The sequence below is a fragment of the Cinclus cinclus genome, chromosome 25 (genome assembly GCF_963662255.1).
Source record: "Cinclus cinclus chromosome 25, bCinCin1.1, whole genome shotgun sequence".
NCBI lineage: Eukaryota > Metazoa > Chordata > Aves > Passeriformes > Cinclidae > Cinclus > Cinclus cinclus.
In genome coordinates, this window is record NC_085070.1 from 6978670 (window position 1) to 6998267 (window position 19598).

General features: G+C 49.9%; 1 protein-coding gene across 1 annotated transcript in view; it reads left to right on the plus strand.

The window, feature by feature from the left end:
* Positions 1 to 18156: 18156 nt before the first annotated feature.
* The window catches only part of CADM1 (cell adhesion molecule 1), a 51050-nt gene continuing 49608 nt past the window's right edge, over positions 18157 to 19598 (plus strand). The window contains exon 1 of the mRNA XM_062508556.1: positions 18157 to 18300. Within this exon, the coding sequence (XP_062364540.1) occupies positions 18157 to 18300 (144 nt within the window). The remainder of the gene's footprint in view (positions 18301 to 19598) is intronic.

Below are 19598 nucleotides of genomic sequence, written 5' to 3' on the forward strand. Positions count from 1 at the left end.
AGCGTGTTTGCAGGGAAGCAGTCTTGGAAATACCTTGGTGTGCTTGGGCAGGAGTCAGACTAATGGAGCATTTTAAATTGCAGGAGGAGGCATCTGGCAATGGACACATTGTCCGTGGGCTGAGGATCTGCGAGGGTTTCCTGAAGCCAGCATCACAGGACTGCATGGAATTGTTTAGACTGGAAAAGGCCTGTAGGATCACTGATTCCAACCATTTCCCCAGCACTGCCCAGTCCACCAGTAACCCATCTAGTGATGATGGTGCTGGCATTCTCAGGAAATGCCATTTTCAGGAGCCTCCCTTGCTTGCTGTGTGACCCAAACCCTTGGTGTGTTGGTGGCTCTTGGCTCTTCGTAGGCTCATGAGCAGATTTTCCAGCCTGGGAGATGGGATGGGATTTGGTCTCTCTTTGCCCCTAAGAACAGGGTGGCTTTCCCAAGGTACCAAGTCACCCTGCTGATATCTGGGTGCCAGATTCCCAGTGAATTTCAATTCCAGCTGCTGGAGGGCTTTCCGTGGGAGGCTTTGACTTAGATCAGGTGGGACCAGAGGTGAAGGAACTTGTGGGAAGATGGGAATGGGGCAGGTTTCGGATGTGCTGAGGAGCAGGGAGGCTGCTGGTGGTGCTGTCTAGTGTTGGGCTGCAGCTGTCGAGGAGGAGTGGTGGCACTTGTCCCCATCCCTTTGCTCCGTAGCCACAGGGCAGGACAGGGCTGCCTTCTGCAGAGCAAGGAAAGGCTTTCATTGGTGCAACTTGTTAGAGGTGGAAGGATGTTTTTGTGCCCAGCACATCGCTGGGTAGCAGTGCCTCTTGTTTTAATTGGATTTGCAGCCTGCTGAAGAGCCGTGATTTACAGCAGCTGCTCAGATATGCACAGCGAGGTCTTGGGGACTGCTGAGGTGTTCATCTGACCATCAGCAGAAAATCATTCCAGCCCCGTGCTCTCCGTTTGCTCAGACCGGGCTCCGGGAAGCGTGCGGGAGAGGGGGAGCACAGAGGGCAGCGTCCCTGCCCTGCCGCTCCCGCAGCCGCCGCGCATCCTCTGCCCGTGTGCATGCCAGGAAGCAGCCTGTCTGCCTCTACACGAGGCTTGTCAGAGGTTTTACAGATCTCCATAATGAAGATGGATCAGGTTCATTCTCGTTGCCAGTTGCTCTATCAAAATAGCACTAATTACCGCAGGCGCACGTGCCGCGCGCTGCCATCTTCCTCCTTGGAGCCTAGCGCACGTCTTGTGCCGCTCACAATGGATAAAATGAGGCAACTTTTCCCCTTCTATTTTTGGAAAAGTAGTTAGTAAAGGAGAAGGAAATTGATTTTGGTGTCAGAAAGGACATTTCTGACAGGAGCATACTTTGAAATGATTCAAGGCATCTGTTTCTGTTGCAGACACCCAAAGCTGCTGAGAGCGGTACCTAAATTAAACTGTTTAAGATGTCAGCTCTGGGTACGAAGGCAATTTACATCCCGGTGGCACGGTTGGAATTTTTATCGTGTAATGAACTTTCTCACTCAGTTTACGAACAAAGCCTCTCCCACGGTAACTATTTTTGTAGAACGTGCAGTCCTCAGGTGCAGGATTGATGTTTGAGTTGGGAACGGATGGGGAGGGTCTGGAGGTACGAGCAGGCTTGCAGGAGGTTTGGGCGTGCTGTCTTCATCGTGGCTGGCTTTGGGACATCAGTTTGGTGGCCTTTCTCTTATAATCCTGATTATCACGTGATTAAACACTGGGGAGAAGCAATCCTCCTTGCTGCCAGTGGTCTCCTCCATCCTCTGTGCTCTGCAGAGGGTCTGCGGCAGGGTCGCCTTCCAAGGTGAACGTTAAATTAATATGGAAGACTTCTAGAGCTCTACAATTAAAAGGTCTTTTACTTTCCCCACTTCAGAACAGATCTGGTGGTTTATTGCCAGAGCCTTGGCTCCCAGCCTGGCTGACCTTGGATCTATGCCTTTTAACTATCAGCGGGGTTTCTTGTGCGCTGTTGTGGCCTTTTATGCAAAAAACAAGCCCCTATTGTGGCCACCAGCTTTGCTAAAGCATTTGTGATGCTCAGAGGATGCCAGCAAAGGTGGGAGGCTTGATTTTCCCTTTCATGTGCATCTCTCAGTCGGCATTTATTGTGCCCATGAGGTGGTTGGGAATGTAGAGACCCTTTCTGGTATAGATATTTATCTTTGCAAGGTTTTCCTGGTGAATTGAGGCAGATGAGGAACCCGAGGGGAAGCACAGGCTGCATTTGCCTCTGTCAGTCTGGGACTTCAGGGTCCGGTTGCTTCAGCACCTTTCATATTCCCAGTTCTGATACCTTTGGCAAATGGTCCAGAAATGACAGCAAGGCTGATCCGATCCCATCAGAATCAGCTTTGTGTCCCTGCTTTATGTGCTTGAGTTCCAGCCTTGGCTGCTCGAGCGAAGCATCTGGTTGGCATTGAAAATCCAGTGTCTGGTCTCAAAAAGGGGCATTACACGTGGTGCTGCTGTTGGGGACGTGTCAGCAGCTCTGTACTGACACAGTTTCGGTATTCCTTTGCCCAGAGTTAATTTTCACTCAAATTGAGTTGTCTGCTTAAGGGGAGAATCAACACCCAGCTGCCAACATGAGCAGCGTATTGAAGGGGTCATGGGTGCCATGTCATTATCATTTGTATTAGTTTATATTGGCTGAGAGGATGAAAGGGGAAACAAGAATATTGACTTATGTTACTTCATATTGAATTAGCATCCCTTTGCAAAGGGCTCTGGTTTAACTTGGAGCTGTGAATAGTTTCTGCTCAGCAGAGATGGAGAAGTTTTGGAGCAGGGATGTACATGTCCCTTCCCACTGCCTCTCTGCCTTTTGCTGGGTATCTTGAGCTCAGCAAGACCTCGCCGTGCTGTACCTGAGTGGAGTTTGTTTAAGCTTTGGCTTCAAACAGTGGATTACCTTTTATCACATTATATAATGAATTATTGATCCGCTGATTGTGAATATTCTGGGGGATGCTGCCACAGGCAGGTCCAGCCCTGCCCTCGGCCGAGCAGTCTCTCCTGTCCCAGGCTCACGCTGCCACGTCTCAGACCAAGCACAGCTCCTTGGGCATCGTCCTTGGAACGTGGCTCCAAGGGCACGGATCCTCAACCACCCTTCAGGCTGTCACCGCTCTCCCTGAAATCAGCATCGCTGCTGCTGCTGCTGGGAAGGGAGAGGTGAGATGTGAAACCCTGCAGCTGGTGAAGGTGTTGGTGGGCAGCATTTCAGTCTGCATGGGGAGATCCCTGCAGAATGGCACCCCGGAGCTTCCTAGGGTCTTTACTCCTAGGAAATTCAGGTTTTGTCTGTGTTTGCTGATGCCAAAGAAACCCGAGTTGGTGTTTATTGAGTTGCTGGCGTTGAGGTGGCACTTTGTGCTGACGTTCCGTGCTGTTCCGAATCTCAGCCTCACCAGTCTCTGTAGGTGAGCAAACACATAGTTCTGGCTTCAGGACCTGTTCCCTGGGGCACTGAGGGAGCTGGCAGAGGCTGGATCACACATTTCCATTGTCCTGCCTGTGTGGAGGACAGAGATAAAGCAAGAACATGGGTAGTGCTGGCTGCAGGCTGTCCGGACAAGGTGTCGAGAGCTGTTTGCACCGAGCACGGCGCTGGGGCGTGCTCACCCCCTGTGAGCACAGCAGATCCCATCGCTGGGAGCAGAAAGGGTTTTTCAGGCTGTGAGATGAGTTCCTGATTGTTTTGCTCGGTGCAGACTCCAGTCTTTGGCATTCCAGCAGCATGGCCCTGCTTGCATCAATCGATCCCCGCCCGCCGTATTGACAGGCAGCTCCGATAGTTCTCATCTGAAGAAGTGCAGCATGGATAATTAAGCAATGCACTCTGCAAGTTGGTGATCAGCTTCTCGTGGAGGACCAGTAATGAATAAAAAGTACATTAAGTAAATTAAACTCTTGATGCCTGTAGGTCTGTAACTGCAGAGTTGCCTTTCTGAAATTCATTACAGTTTATAGGAGTTCTGTTAATCAAGTGACTCCTGCAGAAAACATTCTGGGAATTAAAGTTTATTTTATTTCTGTGTTGTTTAGGACAGACACAAGTGATGTTGCTGCTGGTCTCTCTGAACACTGAGCAGGGTTTTGAACCTGGGCCCACTGAATGTGAAAAAATTGAATTTTAGCAGCTAAATGGTCTCACCCCCCACCCAAATATATATATATATATATATATATATATATATGTATGTATGATGGGACTTTCTGCTGTTTGTTGGTGACATCTTGTCTCTGAACAGACACCCTGGTGGCTGATGGGCTCAGTGTCTGTGAGCCAGCCCCCTTAGTGTTTCTTGATGTGTCCAGGCTCTCAGCAATGTCCAGGATCTGTCCCGTGCTGGCTGGCCACGGGTATTTGTTATGTTCAGATCTCTTCCTGGGGAGCACTGGATCTTTGTTACATTCTGCAAAGGAGAGATGCCTGGCTGAGCAGGTGCCCTTCTTAGTGTCCAGATGTAGGAACGTTCTCCAGCGACATGAACACGCTGCAGAAACCGTGTTTGCTCTCTAAACTTTTTTCTTTTTTTTTTTTTTTTTTTTTTTTTGCGAGCGGCTGCCAACTGCATGCTTGGATGGGAGCCATTTATTTGTAGCACAGTCAATCTTCCCTTAAAGAAAACCACCAGTGAATTAGCTTTTGCATAGTGTTTCAATCAAAGCATTTGATCCTTGTTTCTGCGAGATAATCCTAAGAACTTCTTATTTGGAGAATAGAAGACCGTGATGGATTTAATTCATAAAGGGAAGCAGCCGTAAGGAATGTAAATGTAAGAGGCTGATAAGGTAGGATTTCCTAGTTGCTATGACAACCCCTGGGTCATGAGCCTGAGAAAATATAAAGTAAGTCCTGGAGCTGTGAAGATGATTATAAAATTTAACTGTCATTCTTCATTTGGAGTTGATGGCAAACATTATTTACTTAAGTTTATCTCCAGGCAGGCGAGGATCCTTTCTTCCTCCCTTAAATCGGAGCCTCGGATCACAAATGAACGTGTTGTGCACGGCCGACATTATAAGGCGAAGCCACTATTTATTATTCTAACCAGACAATTTGCACGGAATATCCCTGCAGATTCGGTCACTCTCGTGCAGGAGCAGAGCTTTTATCCAGCACATCCCTGCTAAAAGGCTCCCCGACGCCGCTCAGTGCAGGGGGATGTTCCCAGCGGGGGGATGCCGTGCTCAGGGTGGTTCCCCCGCCCCAGGGGTGCCCCGATCCCTGTTTTCTTACCCTGGAATCCCGTGTTTGGCTTCCACAGGGGAGGGAATGCTCGAAGCTGGTTATTTGTTGAGCATGTGCCTGGTGCCTGCGGGAGGGAACAGGGAGCCACAGCAGCCTCTGCATTCCCCTGGTGCATTTCTGGTGCTCTCAGAATCCGCTCCCACCTCAGCCACGGCAGCATGGCTTCATCTGCTCTTCTTTGTTGTTGCTGCCCTGCACTCTCAGACCAGCAGATGAATCCTTTTCCATCCTGTAAACATTTTATGGTCTTGAGGGCTGCAGGAGCAGTCCCAGCTGGGACGGAGTGAGGGATAAAATATCCCTGAGCGAGCTGCTGGCGTTGAGCAGCTCCAGCAGTTGGGCACCTGGCGGTGTGGCAGTGGCACAGCTGCCAGTCTCCCCCTGTCCCAGGTACCCAACTGCTGCAGAAAGCTGCATTAGTTCTTTGACAGCCTGTCTTAAAGCTCTGCTCCAGATGGAAACCAGGGAGCTCCTGGCTTTCAGCAGCACCGTCTGCACCGATGGGTTCTCTACACATTTATAATGCTTTCAGCCATTCCCGATGTCATATAATTTAAAAAATACATATGTGATGAGCAGTTGTGTTTGTACTCTAAGGGATCAGCTGTGCCTCTCAGCAGCAGCCTCTGGCCTTTGAGGGGAAGGTGGGAGAAAAAATTCTTACAATTACTTAAAGGATGTTCCAGCTCCAGTATTGGAATGTCTGACTTGAGCGCTAAAAATCGTTCAGCACCTCCCTCTGAACTTTATTTTACTGCTTTTGGAAGACTTTTCTCTCACTGCTCACTGTACTCGAGGGGATGAAAAGGGAAGCACTGGATTCAAAGAATCCACGTGCAGCAAATGCCTTTTGAGGCTTTACACTGGCTGCAGGATTTAGTGTGATGCTATTTTCGAGGCTGCTCTCACAATTTCAGTTGGGAAACTCTTTCACCTTTGCAGCTTTCATCCTGAAATGATGCTGGTGCAGGCGAGCTGGCAGATTGTGGTAAGGATCAGAGTTTGTAGCCATTACTGGAGAGAAGTAGCTTTTGTGCAGATGGAACAGAGCAGTATCCCTCTACTGGGAAAACCAGAACCCCTTACTTTTCCTGGGGTGGGAACTTTGTGAAAGCACATGCCTAAGTGGAAATTGCAGCAGCCCCAAGTTGTACAGACAGTGCCTGTGTTACCCATGACCTCTCTCCTTGTGCACACAAGGGGATGGACTCAGAAACTTGGGTGGACACAAGTTGTGGTGGCTCTGTAAAGTTAGGAACTTTTTCCTGAGAGAAATTTTTCCTGTTTTGGTAGCACAGCTGTCTCAGCCATGTTTGAATCCTTCTGCACACTTTGCACATGCTTAAACACAAAAACAAGTTTTCCTTCAGCCTGTTTTAAGTGTTTCCAATTGCAGCCAGGGGTCTGTTTTTATCTTCAGAAGAAAGTCATTCTGGGAGTGTGGTGGTGAGCACGTTGTGGTGTTGAACATCAGCCTTATCAAAATGGCTGGTTCCCAAATCTTTTGTGTTTCCCCATTTCTACTTTTTTGATAGGCAGAGCCTCAGCAGCAGCTGAGCACTGTCTGGGGAAGGAGTTCATCCTTGGACTTTCCCTGGGCAGGCATTGGGGTGTGGTTGTGTTTCTCCATACAGTATTTAGTCATTCAAGGCCATGTTTCAGGAAGGTGCATCAAAAGATCTGGTTCAAAAGGCTTCCCCAGGACAGACCACTGTGCTGGAGCTCTGAAGCACAACAGAGGATGAAACATTGGAGTGTAACAAGGCTGATGAACAAAAAGAGCATTTTTATTTGGTTTCTCATCAGTCCTTTGTAAGCGTTGCAGTGTCTGTGCATCGATTGGAGATTTAGCCCTACTGCCCTTGTTATCCCTAGTTTAAGATGTAAAATGCTTTTTTTGCAAGTGTGGAGGCAAAAGGCTTTTGAGTTAATTAAATCTATGAAGAAATGAGCTGTGATCTGAGCATTGTAGTCAGCCCTTTCCAACCTGAGCCTGGACCCCACGGCGCTGGCCGCTCGCTGTCGGCGTGCCGATACCTGCCAGCATTCAGGTAGCATCAGATCCCTCTATAAAATGGAGATTTCAAGCAGCTTGCAGGAGGCTGTGCATGTAAACCTAAGCCAGAAATAGCTGCTCTGACAAAGACTGACAGGTACGTGCCATTCTCTTCATCTGGCACATGCTGTCGGCGGTGCCGCTACGGGAGCTGGCAGCAGCCTTGCAGTGGTGGGTGGCAAACAAAGGCTGTTCTCAGAAATATTTTCTACACAAAGTTAGGATTAAAAGCACAGAGCCGATATAAAATACCAGCGATAACGATACGGATGAAGGGAGTTGCTGGCAACACACAACTAAACTGAAATCTGTAAAATGAGGCTTTTTCTTTTGTACTGAGTTTTCCAGCGTTGCTTTCGCTCAGGGTGCATTGCCTGTGATCTCCTCTGCCTCCTGCAATTGATAGAGCAGCCGGGATCAATAATTCAGGGGCGTATGGAGCAGCATTAGCTCTGGAGACGAGGCTGCTCAATGGCTGGGGAAGATGCTGATGCTGCTGGTCAGCCCCAGCCGAGCGTGGTCCGTGCTCGCCTCTGCCCGCAGCCCTTGACTCATCTTTGACTCACCTCCAGAGCACCGGGGGTGGAGACAATCGCAGTCATCTGCCAGATCCCCTTCAAGAGCTCCCACAACTCGATGCAAATGTAGCTGTTCCCCTCCCACAGCTGCTGACGCGCTGCCTTGGGCTGGGGCTGGAGCTGGAGCTGTGTCGCTCACCAGCACTGTGATGGTGTTGGTCCTGATGGCTCAGCAGAGCCCACTCTCCTCCCTCCTATCCCAGCAGAGTGAGGGAGGGCTGCTGCTGCCTGCCCAGTGTTGGTGATGGGAGGAATACGGGGTATTTGTGCAGAATCTGCTGGTTAGCACAGCCTGGCCGGAGCAGAATGCGCTCCCTTCACTCTGCCTTACACTGTGCAAGGTGAACAGCACCTTGGGTCCAGCACTGAGAGGATACAGTTTTCCAGGAAATGGTGGTGGTTATCTCCAGGCTGAAGGATGGTTTCTAGGACAGCGTGAGCCCCTTCCCAAGCTGATCTGTCTGGCAGGAGGAACTGCCAGGCTGGAGATGCGGGAACATTCCTGGCCAAAATGAAGTTGGGCAGCGATGGGTATGGGTGGAATCCCGTGCCAACATTTCAGATACCTTCAGCATCAGAATGCTGAGATAATTGAAATCAGAGATAATTGCAGAGCAGCAGCCGTAGTAAATGCTGTGGGTTCTGCTCCTGCAAGAGCTGAAGCTGTGCAGGCAGGTGGGCAAAGAGTGCACGAGCAGTGAAGGTTCTTATGAGTAAGTGCAGGAGTTGAAGATCAACCTCTCCTCCCAATGCCAGCATCTGGTGCTGCCAGAATGTAACAACTGTGTTAAATATGCGGCTGTTCAAGCAAATCCTGTTAAACCTCTTTGTGGTGTGTATTGTGTTGTAGGAGGTGATGACTCTGTTCCCTTGCTTCCTTGAGTAGGAGCCCAGGTCAGCACCCCCAGCTCTAAGGTGGCTTTTTGGGGTGCTTCTGGTTCGGGTTTGGCAGTCTGGAGTCGTTAAGGATTGGAAAAAAAAGGCGTGCTGTGATCTCCACAAGTCCTCCAGGTTGTACTTGGCTCCACTTTCACATGTCTTCTAACTTGACTCCAGTTTTGATCTGGTTTTTTTGCAGCTCTTGAGAAGTGGAAAGGTTTGAAGAGGATAGGTCCTGTTCTTCTTGTCAAGTTTTGTATTGTCTTCATATATACCAGGTACCATTAAAAATTCCCATTGAAGAGGCCAGTGTCACGCTGATAATGTTGGCAAAGTTGGGGATTGGACTGGCATCCAGCACTCCTCTGGTGACAGAACCCATTTTTTAGTGAAGTTTTGTTTTTCCCTATTTGCCCATTGAGTGGGCTCCACACCCTCAGCAGGACCAAAACCAGAACAGCTGTGACAGCTTTAGGGGACTGCTGGAAAAGCCTGTTAGGAGGTACAAAGGCTGTGTTTAATTTATGGAAAAGAAGGGAGGGTAATGCATGAGAGTCAGAAATTGGCTGTTCTCTTTGTAAGTGAAAGGTCACGTTACCGAGCACGGCAGGGTGGATTTGTGAAAAACGAGCTCCTGTTTGCGAGGAATTAGAATGAGTAGCTGATTTTTTATTTTTTTTCCCCACTTGTGACCTTTAAAGATGCTGCTCGTAGATTGATAAGCACGCTGATGCTTTTAGCAAGCCGATCCTCCATTTCCCTGTCGCAGAAGGACAATCTGTCAAACGCCATGGGTGTCACTTGCAGAAAACCTTCCTCTGTAACCCCCGGGGAAGGAGGGATGTGGCAGCACGACCTGAGCTGACAAACAAGGAAAATTCAGCATTGTCTTCAGCGAGTAAAGAGCTGCATTTCCTGTGGTCTGGAGCCTCTGGCTAAGGACTTTCCCTATGTCCTTTCCCCCTGTCCTTGGCAGCGTTGCAGTGCTCCTGCCTGGTGGGACAGTGGGGGTGGTTTGGGCAAGTTGGCTTTGCCCCCTGAGCCAGGAGAGCTGCTTTCCCTCCTGTGCTGCTGAGGAGGTGCATTTTGGGGTTGGGAAGTGATGGTTTGGAGAGCCCCATGTGCACTGCAGGTAGCACATGGTACCTGTGACGCGTCGGCACATCTTATGTAGCTTGCGTTTGGTGACAGAAATAATGGCAGCAGAAGGTGGGCTGAACTCAGAAAAATCCTTTTGTTAGTGGTGGCCAGCAGTTCTGTGTGTTCAGGTGTGCCCAGAGCATCCCAGGGATACAGAGGAAGCTCCTGGTGCTGCACGGAGGTCTGGCTTTCTGGGCTTGGCAGTGTCTCTGAGAGGCTTCACTGTTTATTTTCTGTTCCTGGAGTGCTGCTGGCACCGAAGTGCTGTGGCTGCAGACACCCTGGGTAGTGCAGTTCCTGTGGCAGCACTCTCCTGTGCTGTGCTGGTGGATCACACAGTCAATCTGTGGCTGTCCTGGCAGGAGCAGGATTCTTACCAGGTGACAGCTTGCTGCAGAGAAATCAGTGCTTTTCTGGTGATACTGCCTCCCATTGCCCCTGGTCATCCTTTCCAGTTCAGGCAGAAACTGGAACATGTGGCTTTGGTCCAAACCCTGCTCTAAATGCTCTAAGCCACCTGAGAGCTGTTAACGTGGATAATTCCACCGTGTCGTTTGGTTGCCCATTTCTGGAGGGATGTTTGTGCACAAGTAATTCTCTTGCCACAGTTGTGAGGCTGTTCCCGACCTGTTTGTTCCTAGAAGATTGTTGTCACTTTGCCTCTGTGATGCTGAAGAACTCACCCATCAGGTGTTTTTCCTTGCTGTAATGTGCTGGTCTCCTGTGAGGAACAGCTGGACAGGTTGCCCCATGACTCTGATCATCCACACTGCCCAAATTGCCCCGAGTTTGGCACATCTGGCCACTACCCTGGCGGGCAGTGGGGTGTTTCTTCACCCTGCCCTGCTTTAGGATGCTCTGACTGCTCATTCCCTGCGGGCAGAAGGTTCCTTCGTGGTTTCACTTGGGCGAATCCTAAGTGCAGGTGCTGAATTCCTTGCTAGGTCGTGTGCAGGGCACGAAAGGTGGAAGGTGCTGCCAAGACTGGAAGCTCATTCCCTCGAGGGGAGCTGGCCCAGGGCAGTCTCTGTTCTACAGAGCCCCTTTGTGGGTGCCCTTACATAAGCACGATGCTGCAGCAGCACGATGGAAATCTCGTCAGGCCGGCCAAGTTCCCTGGTTTGGAGCCAGACATCTGGGATTGGGGTTTTCATGGCATTCTTCAGTAGCATGAGGAGCCTCATAAAGCAGCTTCTCTGGGGTATTGTGCCGAGAGCTGCATTCCCAAGCAATTACAGCCGGGGCTGCAGCAGTAATGAGCCCTCGCTTTGGGAAGGAACAGGAAGACAAAAGGGAAACGTTCAATGGAAGCTGCGAAGCCTTTGAACGTGAATAGCTGTGGGCTTGTTAATTGGGATCACCATTGGGAACATTCCCTGTTCCCTCCGGCTCTGGCAGGGTGACCAGGCTCTGGCCAGGGGAGCGGGGTGGCAGCAAGGGAAGAGGGCTGAGAAGCTGCAGGTCATTGGGGTTTCACCATTAATGATCTCTGGCAGTGGGGATGAGGCGCAATTGAGCCTTTTTTGGGCCAGAAAAGTGCTGCAAGGGCTGTTCTCAGCTGAGCCAGTCTCAGTTGTAGGAAAACGCTCGCCTGCTGCTTTAGATTGTTTTGCTTCTTTGGCCACCAGCAGCACCCTCAGTAGCTGTGGGTGGCAGGGATGGAGGAGCTGCTCGGACTGAGCTTGTTCCCAAAGTGCTCACCCCAGTGGGTCTTTGGGAAGCAGCAGTGGGAGCAGGCTGCTGCTGGGGACAGGCACCGTGTCACGTAGGCAGGTGGCCAAGCTCCCATTTATTTACAAACCTGGGATTTCTATTGGAGTGTTTCAAAGCTTCCTTATTTTGAGTGTTTCCTCTGGAGCGTGGTAGGTTCCAAATAAGAAGTGAAGTTTGAATAAGAAGCACTTTGGCTTCTGCAGTGAATTATTACCGAGGCTGCTCAGAGACAGGCTGGTCATGTCTGTGTGGGTAACTATCAGAAAACATTTTGTTGGTGCTTAGAAGACAAACAAAAACCCTCTGAGCCCAAGTGAAACACGTGTCCCTGGGATTTTGAGTGAGACAGCAGGTACGGTGTGGATTGTGGCTCAGTCTGAGGCACCAGTGCAGTGCCCATAATAACTCTGTGTGTGCTCCTGTCTCCACAAGGCTCTGCCCATTTGGGGTAAACGATTGCAAACTTGCAGTTTCCCCAGGAAAAGCAGTCGGTGCAAGGTTCAGGGAACCAGTGCTTCCCATCCTGCGAGCCAGCACTCCCAAACATTCTGGTTGGCAGTACAAGGACAGAATCCTGGGCTCATGGATGCCAGAGGCAATCGCGCGTGGTTCCACTCCGTCGTGCGGTTTGCACTTGAGAGTTTAATTCCTTGTATTGCATTTCGTATGGAAAGGAAGAGTATGACAGATGAATTTCCTTCTTTTCTGATTCCCTCCCCCCGTTTGATTGCGCTATTGTTTCTTTGGGCACATTAAAATAGGATTTGACTGGAGCCGTTATCCGCTGTCCCTGTAATCCGCTCGCAGAGCCCTCTGCTTTGTGCAGTGCCGTTTGCTAACGAGCCGAATGGAATTCGTTTTTTGGGAAATTGCATGAAACAGCACACCCATAAAACCTTCATGTGCAAGATGGCTTGTTTAGTTGTCGTGAGCAGCCCAAACTCCAGAGCCATTCATCACCTGCACGGGGTATCCACAGCGAGGATTCAGCCCTGCTGCAGAAGAACCTGTTGTGCTCCACCATCCATTCCTATGCTTGGATCCCTGTGCTCAGGGGACGAGAGCAGGATGAGCTGCTCCCAAATTAAGTGCAAGCAGTAGGAAAAGGAAATTTTGCTGGTTGAAGTCACCTGCCTCATCGTGGGTGTTGAGCATATGGTGTCTGTGTCAAAGCATTTTTCCACAAAACTTGAGTGTTTTATCTCATCAGCTGAGCTGAATACATTCCATTCAGAGGATGGTTATCCCAGGGTAATGATTGCAAGGCTCAGCCTGAGGGCTGAGCTGAGGGAGGAGTGCTGCTCCAGGGAGGATGCTGAGGCTCGAGGTGTTGGTGCAGCTCCCAACCCAGCGAGTGCCTGACTCCAGTGATGGATGACACCCGTGCTCAGAGAACCTGCCTGCCTGCAAACCTCCCAGTAACACACAGCCCTGGCAGGTTTAGCAAAGAAAAAAAAAAATCCCCAACCCAAAAGCACCTTCACTGCAGGATCTGCCCAAGTGGCTCCTCAGCAAAAAACCCTTTTAATGTTTATAAACCAGTTTTAAAGCCAGCCTGAACCAGACTGTCATTTCAGTGCTTTGCTAGAAAAATGCCCATGAGGAATTGTCCTTCATTTGTAGCTCCAAAATGTGGTGTGTCATCCAGTTTGGGGAGAGCAGCGTTTGCTGGAAGGTCACGGTTGCTGGGGCTTAAGGAGGGGTGTTCTGGACAGACTGTGCTCTGAGTTAGAGCAGGTTTTATAAAGTGGTTTTAAATGCAAGTGGTTAAGGGGAGGATTTCTCTCACTCTCAGGTGCAAATGCAGCTCCTGATTAGAAGTCAACTGCTGAAATCTGAAATTTTCACAACAGCTTTGCTGAGTTATTTATTGTGGAGAATTTCCATTGAAAATGAGCCTTGTTTTAAATATCCTACCCTTGATGTGCTGAGTGCGAGGGGGCCAGGCTTACAGTTCGTGAAAACTTGGCAAAAACAAGCAGATCTCTTCAAACTGTTGGGGTTTGAGAAGAGAACTGTGAAGAATGTGTCTAATTGAAACTGTTCTTTCAAGAAATGCTAAGCAAATGTCTGGTAGATTTTCAGCTGCTGTTGGCAACATCTGTAAAAGGTCTCATGTCTCCTGTGACATGGCAGCAGGAGGGTTGGAGCCTGCCTGGCTTTGATGGTTGGAGTGTATTTTTATTTGAAATGCTCGACGGTTGGAGTGTGTTTTTATTTGAAATGCACTCACTGTGTGTACAGTAGAAAGAAGGGAGGTTGTTGTTGCACCTTGGCCTGAGGAGTCACCTGTGCTGCCTGGCTGCTCCCTCGTGGGCATGAGAGAGCAGGAATTTGTCCAAAATCGCAGCCACAAAGCCGTGTACCAGATTGCTCTGGGGGCTCCCGGTACTGCCCAGGCGTGTGCCCAGGAGGACAGGGAAGAGCAGGGCTGGAAAAGCCAGAGCTGGGATGTGAGCAGCGACCCCCCCAGCCCCACATCCCTCCCCTGTGCCCACACTGGGCTGCTCAGAAGGTTCCAGAGAGCTGCTGTGCAGCACTGTGGGTGGCACTGAGGGCTTGGCACCGTGAGGAATTTGTCCCTGGTCACTGCAGTGCCTCTAATCCTGGCCAACAGCACTGAAGCCACCGTGGGGCCAGGCGTGGTGAGAGCCTGCAGGGGTTTGAGGTGGTTTGTAATCCTGGGCACATTGAGAAGGAGAGGCTTTATTTAATTCTAATAATGGCAGAGATAATGTTGGCTTTGTGATAGTCCCGGGCACAGCTGTTGTGCAATATCCACGGCGGTGCATGCTGTGAATGGCTAGCAAGGTATCAAGCCCCCGGGATGTTTTCCTTGCTTTTCAGAGCCTGGATGGATTGCATTGGTTTATTGGAAGAGCGCTGACTTTGTGCTTGCAGTAATTAATTCTCTTTTCCGGGCTGGGGGAAGGTTGGCTATAATTTCCTGCATTCTTTTATCATAAGGCCAAAGGAGAAGCTCAGAATAGCGAGCAGAGAGGAACACTGCATACATGCATTTTAAATTTAGTTTCAAGCAGTAAAGAAGACGGATTTTTGGTGGAGTGGCCTCTCTGTATTTGCAGTTTTCAAACAAGGTGACCTGGAGGATCGGTGCTGGATGTAGTGTCCGTTTCCAAAATCCCTGGCTGTACTGCTTGCTCCACCTGCAAATCCATACTCCCTTCTCCTTCAGGGGGCTGCGTTGGGCTGGAGATCAGGAGTTTGTTTCCCTGCTGGCAGTTCTGACCCTGCCTGTGGACAGAAGGAGGGTTGTTGGGGGGGAGTACTGGTGTGTGCTGACCAAAATTCATTTGTGTCTGAGCAGCCCAAAGTGTGTCCCCCCGCTGCCTGCCCTGATCTTCAGGACATTGTGGTGCAGGCTGGCAGCAAGGGCTTTCCATGGGCATGAGAGAGCATGAGAGATGGAAAGCACCTGAGAACAAGGAGGGCAAAACAGATGGGGGAAGAATGAGTTTCTTGTGCATTTTCACTGATTTTGGGGGGTTTTCCATAAGGTGGCAAGCGCGGCGTGGCTCTCTCATGTCTGGTGTCACCTTTTGTAGGCATTGCTGTTCCCAGCTCGTGTCCCGTTGAAATGGGACACTGCAGACAGGCAGTGGGGGTGTCAGCCAGAGGGCTGGGCTGGGAATTGCCCCAGTTGTGGGCAAGCCCTGCCAGTAATAGCGTGCAATTTGCAGAGGGAGCTGCAGACAGGTCCCCACGGCTGCTCCCAATGGTCCCTGGGTGAAGAAGAAAGACAAAACCTCTGCCCTGAAACCTCCGTCTTTCTCTCTATACATTGCTATATTCCAAAACCTCAAATTCCAAGTTTTCCACCATGTGATACCACACACCTCCATTCAAACCACACACCCGTGATCCTAGTTCCATCACTCGGTTTTGGAAGCCTTCTCCACAGCCTCAGGTCAAAAGCAGCGTTTCCTTGGGGGTCAGCACCTGTCAGCACAGAAAGTCTAAAATTCTCCTTTTCCAGGGTTCCAGCACCTGTGTGTCATCAGGGTGCCAGCAGCATGGCACAGCCTGGGCTGGCTCCAGGAGTGGAGCCAGGCTGAGTTTGGGGCATTGCTGGGGGATCCAGCCCTTCCAAGCCCCGCGCTCCTGTTGCCTTGCCAACACGATGGAGATGGAGCAGAGAGCTGCAGCACAGCCGAGATGCTGAGGGCTCGAGGGACAGGAGAAGGAGGAGGAGGAGGAGGAGAGGGAGGAGGAGAGAACCTCACCACCCAAAAACACCCCTCTGCACCACGGCGGGGAGGGAGAATTAATAATACTTGCAGAGGCATTCAGGTTCACTCCTTGCTACTTCTGAGATTGTACAACAGCATAATTTTTTAATGACGGGTAATGATGAAGCATCAATTTCAAATCTGTTTTTCTGCCTGGTGCCTGGAGCTGCAGCGTCAGGCTCGGCACAGGGAGCCGGGTGCCCAATCCCTGTGGATGAAGCCAGTGCCTGCTGATGTTTGCCATGGGGATATCAGGGAGGAGCAGTACATGGAAAATTGCTTCTAAACGGGCTCAGTTTGATGTTTCAGTGCTTCTCGGGAGAGCACAGAAAACACTGAGATTTTAAAATAGAAGCAGTGCCTGGTGAGCGTTGCTGGTGTTTGTCTTTGTTTACACTTCACGTCCCTTTGGTGGAGGCTCACCTGAAAGCAGGAATGAAATGCCATTTATCCCAGCCCTCCAACCTGCAGAACACTGTGGTGCAGGGCTGTGGGGACAGCCTGGAGTCAGCTGGGCAGCCCGGTGCCCAGGGTGCTGTGACAGGGACACTGTCCCCAGGGAGGAGCAGTGGCACCGTCCTGCCCTCACCATCAATTCCCTTGGCCACGAGCTTTGGCGTTACCTTGGGCTCCGTTCTACCTGAGGTTGCTCATCCCACCTTTGGGGCTCTCCAGGACACCCTTCCTTCATTGGTGCACGATGGCCACACACCACCCATCCTGCCACATATGGGAACGTGGCAGAAATTGAACATTTCAGCCCAAAAGATAAAAATATAAAATGGGAAGGCTTTTCTTGCTGCAGCTCTCCCTCGGAGCAGACGCTTCAAAGGCAGCAGCGAATGGAAGTCACTCTCTGGAGCTGTCTCATTCTTTCTCGAGGCAGTGTTTTGATAAATGTTGATGAGTTTCACTGTAAAACTAAATGACATTTATAGCACGATGTATGCTTTACCCATTGCTTAATTATACCTAATGGTGTTGGATGGAAAAGGCATTTACCATTTTACTTTTGTTTAAAATGACAATCTAAACCTCAGAGCCCGTGGGGTTTTGCAGAACGATGACGATTTAATTAAGAACTAAATACAATCTAATTTTAAAAGGCAATAGCAACTTTCAGAAATAAGTGATAAAATTTACAAAGAGCTTGCTGAGAGAGGAGTGCAGTGCTCGGTGTGCCTGCTGTGGGATGGGGTGGGCATCTCAGGGGTTTGGGTGCACATTTGAGGAAGGTGGGATGAGGACCAATCCACACTTGTTTTCTCTCTCATCATTACTGTGGTTTTTTTGTCGTATGCTTTGCAGTCCAGTCGCTGCACCTGCGGAGGCAGTGAGAGGGATTGGCCTAATACAGTTTATAAACCCAAGGGTTTATTTTTCTGTGCACAACACGGTTTCTCTTCCCTTCCTCCCAGCTCTGCCTTTGTCCTGGCAGCCAGCAAAGAGAACAGAGCCTCTATTGAAAACAAGGCGTGAGGAATGAGTGTGGATCAGGCAAGCTGCATCTTTAAAAATAAACACTGGAGCAGAGCTTTGTGCCTTCCACTCAGCTGGCAAAGCACTGACAGCAGGCAAGAATGTGTTCAGGAGCATCTGCCCTTTCTCTTCTTTTCATGGGTTTAGTCAAAACAAATCCCATAGATGAAGGGGAAAAAAAACCCTACCAAAATGCATTTTATTTCCCCAAGCCTGGACGAGACACCAGGCAAAGGCTGAAGGGGGACATGCAGGATCTGCAATGAGGAGATTAATGTTTAAAGATATTAGCACTGGTCCCATACTAACATTTATAAATCCGACGGGTGGCAGATTGAGGGCTGATTCTACGTTTTTTCTTCCTCTTCTGTAAAATAATAAATATGGTAAAATAGCTCTCAGGGCTGCCTTTATCGTGGGGATGAATCAGGACAGTTGGTGTTGCAAGAGACTTAAAACTTACAAATATGTTGCCCTTTAGGTGAGCATTCATCATTATGTCTGATCTGGGATCTAGGCTAAAGGTTTCTCTTATACCTTTTTATCCTTCCTGGGAAGTAGAAATTGGAAGGAGGCCTCACTTTGATCGTGATGTTGCTGCTGAGGTTCTTTCACCTGTTTTGGGGGGAGTGTCTGTCGCTGGTGGGGGTCTGTTGTTCTTTGAGAAAAAGTCTTGTCTGCCATCTCTAAAAAAATTGGAAGGGGGAGGACATACTTTAAATAGAAGAAAGTGAAGGAAAAGAACCCCTTAGGACAGCGTCCTTCTTCTTGGAGTCCCTACAGGTGATGGGCAGGGAAATGACACAGCAGGGCTCCAAAATCCAGGACCGTGGCATTCTGATCTGTGCTCCTGCCTGGGGAGATGAAGAGTGGACAGATAACACCTGTGAGCAAAGCCACTCCAACGGCTGGGAATTCATGGAGAGCCAGGTCAGCTTTCCTCCCCTGATGGCAAGCTGGGAATTAACTTCAAAGGGCAAAAGGAACTCTGCCTCATCTGGGAGGACGGCTCACCCTGGAGCCTTCAGTGGTTGTTGGGCTGGTAGCAAACAGGTCACTCCCATGTGCAAGCTCTTGGTCATTCCAGCTGGGAAATGTTTTGTCTTCTGCTTTTACACCACAGTTTTGGGGTAACAGCTGGGCAGGGGTTCTGTCAAAGGCTCACGGAGTCGCTCCTGTGTATGACGTGCAAGGACAGTGCTGGGATTTAAGGCTGGCTGCATGTTGAGCCAAAGGGTGGGAACAGGCCAGGATACCCCCCAAAAAACCACAGTATTCCCCTGTATTCTTTGTTGGTCCTTTGCTTTGAGGACGTTTTCTACAGGTTTGCATGTTTGTTATTAGTTTTGTCATTTATTTCTGGTTTATTTCAGTGGTGAGCTAAAGATTTCAGACTTAAATATGCAGCAGTTGAAAGGAGGTCCTTTTTATAGGGAAGAGACCAGGCTGATGTTGATCAGAATTCATTGTGGGTGCTTTATGGAAATACAGATTTCTTGGGTTTAAAAGAGATTATTAAGCCACACGTTGTGACAGATGCTACTGACAGTAAAAAATAAAAAGGATGTGAAAAAGTCTGCAAGAAGTGGGTTACAGGTATGGATATAAGACATATCTGCTCATTAGAGTAAAATGAAACTCATCATCTGACTTGAAACAGGATTCCTTGTTCCTGGGAGCCCTGTCGCTCTGACTAATGGGAATCAGCGTTCCGGGGCACACCTGGGGCAGGTGCAGGATCCAGAAATGGAGTGTGCACACCTCAATAGCAATGGCATCATCCCCGGGGGCCTGGAGGGGTCAGAGGCTGTCTGGAGCTAGGGGCTGGAATGGTGGGGTCCATGCAGGGGCTCCCTGTGCTGGACAATGCTGTGGGACCTTCCCCCCGTTGTGTCCCTGTCCCATCTGGGACCTTCCCCCCGTTGTGTCCCTGTCCCAGTGCCACCCCTGGAGCAGGGATGTGCTGAAGGGAAGGTGGACAGGAGCAGATGGGGAGCTCCCTGCACAGAGCCACATGCCAGCTCGGGGTGTGAGCAGTGCCAGCAGTGCGAGGCAGGTGGCAGCTGCTGGCCACCACAGGGCAAAAACAGAGGTGACAATGATGGTGACAAACCTGCAAACATGTAAATTCTCTCCTCCTGTGCTCAGGTTTTGGCAGGGGCTGCTGCAGCTTTACCCCCATGGCAGAGACAGAAAGGAGTGTGAGGCAGCAGGTGTTGCTCTGGTCA